Source organism: Bombina bombina, chromosome 4, assembly GCF_027579735.1.
Source record: "Bombina bombina isolate aBomBom1 chromosome 4, aBomBom1.pri, whole genome shotgun sequence".
NCBI lineage: Eukaryota > Metazoa > Chordata > Amphibia > Anura > Bombinatoridae > Bombina > Bombina bombina.
Window position 1 is genome coordinate 935388577 of NC_069502.1, and position 7734 is coordinate 935396310.

At 44.2% G+C, this 7734-nt stretch overlaps 1 protein-coding gene across 1 annotated transcript; it reads right to left on the reverse strand.

Annotated features, from left to right (window-relative positions):
• Positions 1-4281: 4281 nt before the first annotated feature.
• Positions 4282-6615, reverse strand: LOC128658084 (uncharacterized). Its single transcript, XM_053712538.1, is given in 1 exon segment — positions 4282-6615. A coding segment is annotated over 1 exon segment (2334 nt).
• Between the last annotated feature and the right edge of the window lie 1119 nt (positions 6616-7734).

The window sequence follows — 7734 nt, forward strand, 5'->3', positions numbered from 1 at the left end:
CCGGTCGTTTTGGGAGCTCCATTCCCAGATCAGGATTTTCCCATTGTTATGTGATTCTTTTTTCAGGATATGATGTTATCATATATCACTTTTCAGCAAGGAAATGACTGACACATTACACAGGTTTTCACAATCTTATAATAACAATGATGGTTTATTCTGCAACATAATCATGGGAACAAAATACCACAAACCACTATTCATACTTATAACACTCTATGCAATTGCAATGCTTATATAAACAATTCTAGATACAACTATCTATACAGTTTTTAGTTACATTTAGTTGCCTGCGCAACGACTGATAACAATCTTATGTTGTATTACCCCTAAGACAAGTCTAGCTAGTTTTAAACAAATTAATACATCACCGTGATCTCTGTTTGCATCATCCTATCCTGCCGCTTCTGGGGCGCAATGGGAGGGGACATCTGGGCAATCTTTAGACCAGGAGAAAAACAGGCGATCAGCGGGAAAAAACAACACCGAAGATGCGTCCATCCACGGGTCCCAAAAATACACTCAAATACACACACCACAAATACACAGACACTCAGACTGACTCAGACATCAGACATCAGACATGACAATTGATCCGATTGCCTAGATGTACCCCTCTTTATACTGTTCACTTGTGTAACAGTTTTGGCGCAACTCCACAGATCCTGAGACCGCACCCTCTGAGGTTGGCCGTGGCCCAAGACATCTGGCCAGTCTGTCTTTAGCCTCAACCAAGCTTATCAGGGCATGACCAGGTACTATCTCTGACGTATTACTAAACTGCAATGCCGTCATCCTTAGTTTCAAACAAACATGTTTTTCTGCCTAACATTAATTATGTGGTCTTATGCAGTTACTTTTGTCAAATACATCAATAATAGTTTTAACAATCTTTCCATAGATATAATTAATAGCTAAACATCAATAATGGCTTTATTACTTAGCCTATTGCAAATAATATTACTTAGCCTATTGCACCTAATAATAATTAACAATATTACCATGGCATTAGCCCCTATACCAATGTGTTCCTTAATGTCAGTAAGTGACCCCTGCCAAGGTTACACCCTTGTTCTGTCTGGGTTTTGACTTCTTATCATCAGCATCCATCGGTTGTTTACCACTTGTAGCATGACTTAGCAAAATTCAGTGTCATCTACTTGAAGTTAATTAATGTCTTTTACTCTGTTAAAGGCACACTCTCTTAAAGGCAAAGTCACACCAGTTAGTGCAAGTGTCTTATGCTCACACTCTCTTAAAGGCAAAGTCTCACAAGTTTAAGCAAGTGTTATATGAGCAATTACTGCAACCACTTTCCTTACATTCCACCCCTTGGTCATGTGACACCTTGCTTGTTTTTAAACACATACCTTAATAATTAAAACACTCAAGTAATATTGTCTTTTGGTTTAAAACACATCCTACCTAATGTATTACAGAAACATCCAAACATTTTTACTATAATGAATATCCCACACAAGCAAGCCAGACTTATTAATAGCCATTTAACTATAGTTTTTCCTAAGCTTCCAAGCCATCCCCCCAGTCCAAACGTCCAGTCAAAGTCTTTAAGCCATTTGCTAAATGAATCATCATGTACCTCACGTATGTGCTTTTGCACTTCTTCTAGTCTGTGTAGGTCATGTTTGATTTTACCTGTATTGTCTTCTATTTACACACAGCATTGCTGGTGGATTCTTTGGCAAACTCCTCCTTCTGCAGCTAGGAGATAGTCTAGAGCCATTCTATTCTGCAATGCCACCATTCTAATTTGTTCCTGTTCTAATGCTAAGAGCTTTATTGCATCTCCAGTTACGTTAAAAGCTTCATCCACTAAATCAGCTAGCGTATTTAATCTAGTGAGGGCTGTAGCAGCCCCATAATGAGGGACAAATGTTGCAAGCAGGCGCATACCTTCACTAATTTTAACTCCATTGTGTATTTTGTCCAGGTCAAGGTATCTTCGTGTTCTATGCAACATAGGTGGTGGAAGCGTGGTGGTTATGTTAAAAGCAGGGAATATATATCCTAAAAAGCATGGGCCATAATGGGTGCAAGGTATTACCTTTACTGCCCACCTCCCACACAACCAATAATATCCCACTGGCAGTTTAACAAAGGGAGGACATATCCTATTCAATCGCTTCCTCCCATCCTTATTCCGTGTGTTACCTGCTAGTGTTTCCCTATTAAGCTGGTACCAGTCTTTAATAAGGTCTCTGGGCTCACCAAACTTAGTCTTCCATTTCTCATGGGCATATGTCAAATATGAGAAGTCATAGAATTTCAGTTTAATGTTGAATACCCCTGTCCTATTTTTAACTAGCCGTCCTATGTTATACATTAACATTATCATGTCAGGTAGCTGGGTTAGGTTATTAGTACTATATATATCCCCATCTAGATTTTGAAACATAATAGCACCTGTAGTCACATTATTAGCTAGATGCAACTTATCCAGCAAGTCATCCCTACCTGGTGTGTTAAGACCTGTAAAATTCCACACAGTCTTATTCCCAATCATATCGGCAAGCATACTCATGGTTAAAGGTACACCTAGATAAGGGTAACCCCTAGTCTGCCCGTGAGGCACAAACCCACATACCCAACATGGTCCCTGAAAATTTGTCACATTAAACACATCTTTGGCAGTTTTTACAAAGGTATTATCAAGTTCCCATGAGGAGGCATGCAGGGAGCCTAGATGGCGCCGTGCATGGTCCCTCTTTCCCTTGTGTCGGTTGTTTAATAATTTCCCATCCATTACAGGTCTCCTGATATACATTAAAAGAGGTTCAGATGACTCCTTTCCTGTATATTTACACACATATGTCAGTCCCTCTGGTTCCCCATCAGTGTATGATATGTTTAACATTACAGCACGAACCTGTGTATCAGTGGATGTTTTACAACCTAAAATGCGTTCCTGAATCCCCACTGTTAGTTTTGGGGAAGTGGAAGGCGTACTGGGATTTTCACAAATTAACCCAACCCCTTCTTGTAATTCAAATATTAAGTTCTCATCCGGTAAAACAATTGTCCAGCTCTCATCCTTTTTAGAGTCCTTACAGTCTTCCCTGGTCACTGCAGCAGAACAAAAATCTTTAGTTACACAATGTACAGTGAAGGAAGGGATGTCACAGGCAATTGTCTCTTCTTCTGATAGTTCAAATACCACCATTTCTCGCTTGGTAAGGAGCATCCAATTTCCATATTCATCTTTGGTCAGACAGGCGCCTTTCATGTTTTTTACGTCATCATCAAAGGTAAATGGGATGGAGCAGGATGCCCATGTTGTGCAATACGGAACGGTCATGCTTCCCTCATAGAAGGTGTGATAGCTGGCACCGGACACCTCACGTTTCATCCTCTGGCTCATCAGTGCTTGGCTTACGCATGTGGCCAAAAGGAGTCCCAACAGAGCACCGGTTACAATAGCAGCCATGCCAACAAGAATCTAGGAAGGAAACATACTTCAAATTAATTCCGTAAATAGCACTTGCCCGCAGGCACATGCAGCCAATCATTGCTCCCTTGCTTTACCACAATTACCACATTGTCATCTCCCTTAGCTATCACCTCTGCAGGCACGGGGGGGCCCTTTTTTTGTTTCAACCAGACCTTAGCCCCTATGCCCACCCTTCCCCTAGTTTCTGCAGTTTCCTGTTCCGCTATCTCACTGTTGCAGGTGGGAGTAACTATAAGCTTTGCTACTACTTCTAATGCTGACATGTCTCCCTGTTCCTTTCCTCTATTGAGGAGGGTGAGCTTCACTTCCCCAGTTCTTCCAGGGTCTAGCGTTTTCTCCACTATGCTAATACCTCTGACTATGAGAGAGGGCATTGGAACTATGAAACCCACATGTTTGTCAGGTATTTGGACCCCTATCCCTGTTGATATGGTTTGGGAGCTCTCAGGGGATATTGTTACCTGGTCCTGGATGGTCAAGTATATCCCGCCACTAGGAGGGAGCAATTTATCGGGCGCTAAACCCCCAGGGCTAGTTTCCCAACACGTTACCACAGCATGTTGATCTCGACACTCAGTGTACTCCTGTCTGCTTATCATCCTAGACAGTGGGGTCTCACTATCTGTAATAGGACGGTTATTTAACACATTAATTGCTTCCTCAAGATGGTCCCTCCACTTCTGCAAGGTACCATCCCCTAGCTTCTTTAACTGCTGCTTTAGCAAACCATTCATTCGCTCAATTAATCCTGCTGCTTGGGGATAATAGGGTATATGGTATATCCATTGTATGTACCTTTCTGCACTATATCCCTATACCATGTGTCCTGTAAAATGAGTACCATTATCACTCTGTATCTGCAATGGAGTGCCATAGAATTTTGTGATTAATTCTAGGGTCTTAATGGTGTTTATCTGAGTTGCTTGCTTACATGGGTGGGCTATGAGGTAGCCTGAGTACGTGTCCACAGCCGTGCACACGTACTGGCAGCCTTTGCTGGAGGGAAGAGGTCCTATGAAATCTATCTGCCAGATCTGGCCCGGCAGCTTGCCTCTTTTGATATGTCCTTGCACCATGCCAGGAATCTGTCGCTTCCTGACATGCTGACATACAGGACAATTTGCTATCTCTGTTTTTATTACTTCCATAGATAGCTTGATACCCCTTTGCAATGCCCACCTATGAGTCGCTCTCTCTCCAAGGTGTCCACTTTTTTGGTGGGCCCACTGGGCCACACCCTTATTGTCAGCCTCCTCATCCACATCCTCACTTTCCACAGTGGAGACTTTGGCTGCCTCATCTGCAATAGAATTGAACAGCCGTTCTAGTGAATCCTGATTTGTGTGGGCATCTACATGGTAAATAGTCACTGTCTTTTCCTTAACCAATCTGCTGAGTTCCTGCCATATCTGCTTCCCCCACACCTCCTTTGAGTCTTTTCGTTCCCAGGTGGGGAGCCAGGTGGCTAGCCCATTTGCCACTGACCATGAGTCGGTGTATACGTGGCATTCGCCCTGTTCACAGGCTATGGCCTGATGGACAGCAACTAACTCAGCGTATTGGCTACTTTCATTTTTCCCTGTAGACACCAGCATCTGTTTGGTCACAGGATTGTAGGCTACTGCTTTCCAACTCCTCTGTGAACCCACATATTTTGCTGATCCGTCAGTGAACCAAGCATGGGCTTGCTGTTCTTCTGACAGTTGATCATATGGCACACCCCATTTTACTAGAGACTCCTCTGTTGGTGTCTCCTGAATGGGGGCTGTCCCCTGGAGGGGTTGCTCAGCAACCTTTTCATGCAGTGCGGCAACCCCTTTGGGACCTGTCTTTGCCCTGTTCTGTATGTACCATTTCCATTTTATGATGCTTGATTCCTGAGCATGTCCAATCTTATGGGTCTTAGGAGTGCCCATTACCCAGTTCATTATGGGAATCTCAGGCCTCAAGAATACATCATGCCCTAACGTTAGCTCCTCTGTTTCCACTAAAGCCCAGTAGCAAGCACATAACTGGCGCTCAAAGGGCGTGTATCGGTCACCTGCCTCAGGCAATTTCCTAGTCCAGAAACCAAGGGGGACTTTCCCTCTCCCTTGTTTCTGCCAAAGGCTCCAATTAGCATGTTCCTTGTGGACAGACACATTTAAATCTATTGGCCCTTCCTTTACTGGCCACAGATCCATCGCCATTTGGATGGCCTGTTTTGCAGTTTCAAAAGCCAACTCCTCCTTAGACCCCCACTCAAAGCTATACTTTTTCCTGGTAACCTTGTAGATGGGGGCTAGTATTTGGCTCAGGTGGGGTATATGCTGCCGCCAAAAGCCAAATAACCCAATAAAGCGCTGGGCTTCCTTTTTGGTTTTAGGGGATGTAAATTCCACTATTTTCTGCTTGGCTTTAGGGGTTATTTCCCTACGGCCATTTGTCCACTGTATACCAAGGAATCGTACTGAGGTTCCTGGCCCTTGTATTTTGGCAGGGTTGATTTCCCACCCCTTCCTCTTTAAGTGGGTTATCACCTGTTCTAACACTTGTTGCACTACTTGCTCATCAGGTCCCTGTATCATTATATCATCTATATAATGTGTGACCTGCACGTTGGGGGGCAGAGTAACTTCCTCCATGTGTTCTGCCACAATCCTGTGGCAGATTGTGGGGCTATGGACATAGCCCATTGGGAGGCGCGTGAACGTGAATTGCCGTCCCTGCCAGGTGTATGCGAATTGCTCTTGGCACTGCTCCTCTATAGGTATTGTATAGAAGGCATTTGCCAGGTCAATGACCGCATACATATTTCCAGGGTGACGCTGTATATTTTCTATCAGCGTAACCATATCTGGTACTGCTGCAGTTAATGGGGGAGTATTACTATTTAACTCCCTATAATCCACAGTCATACGCCAGGTCCCATCACTTTTCTTGACCGGCCAAACGGGATTATTCCAAGATGTGGTGATAGGTCTCACCACCCCTGCAGCTATTAGATCTTTGATGGTGTCACCTATCTCTTTATGCCCTCCCGGTATTCGGTATTGTCAAATGTATACCCTCTTCAAGGCCACTGGGACCTGTATGGGGGGCATCAACAATTTTCCTACAGTAACGGTTTTGATGGACACATAAGGCCTTACCCCAAAGCTGTACATTCCATCCTCTAACCGCAATGTTTCTCCCTTTAGCACATCAATGCCAATTATGTACTCTGGGATGGGTACGATTAAAACAGAACATCGCCGTTTAGGAAGATGCCCTATCTTTAAATCTACCCATGCTTTTGTTGCCTCTATAGTTTTCCCTCCCAGCCCGGTAATTATTGTCTTTTCCCCCTTGAAAGCCCGTGGATTTCCCTGTATCAGTGTGGCCTCCGCTCCCGTATCAATCAAAGCCCGCTCACATTGTACATTATTTTTGCTCCAGTGGATCTCTAGTTCCACATGGGGGCGATGATCAAAATAGGCGGCCCTGATACTGTGAGTTTGACCTGATTCCTATGGGTTCTGGAAGAATTCTTCCAGATCACCCACAGATAGCACATCCAACTCAGGTCCTTGGGCCTCTGGGGTGTTAGCCGGGGCCATGGGGACCTGATTCTCTCTCATCCCTCCCTGGTAACCATATCCCAGAGGCAAAGGCAATCTAGGATATAACCGGGTCTTAGTTGCTGCTTCTTTACTATCCTTTTTTATACTTTCCAACTGATCACATATCAGCTGCAGTATCTCCTTGGTCTCTTTGCTTTCCCCGGTTGTAGGCCTTTGTATATCATCTAGCGTGGGGGCAGAAGGGGCGACTGCGGTACCTGTTATGAGGTCACTGGACTTTCCCTTTTGCACATTTATCCTTTTGCCCACATGCTGTTGATATAACTTCCACATTTCCTTAGTTTCTATCCCATCTATTTGTTCCTTCTTTACCCCTGCTTTGAGGAGTTCTGTGAACATCTCTTTCCTTGACAGTCGGGGAGGAGCATTGGCTCTAGGAGGGGGCGGCCCGCTGCCTTTATCAGGCTTTACTGGGGCATCCCATTCCCCTAGCTCCCCTATTTGTCTTATTGCATCCATTACCTCATAAATGGGATTCCCTGTCTGATTTATCAGTAACGTCATGATTACTGACTTGTATGCTCGGGGAGCCCCACGTATCAAATAGTTTCTCATGGCATTGGTTAGTAGCTCGCGATATGGGGCATACAGGTGTCCATTATATATCGCATGCTTCATAGCCAATTCCTTTAATAATTGGATGGCCTCCTTAATGGAATGCCA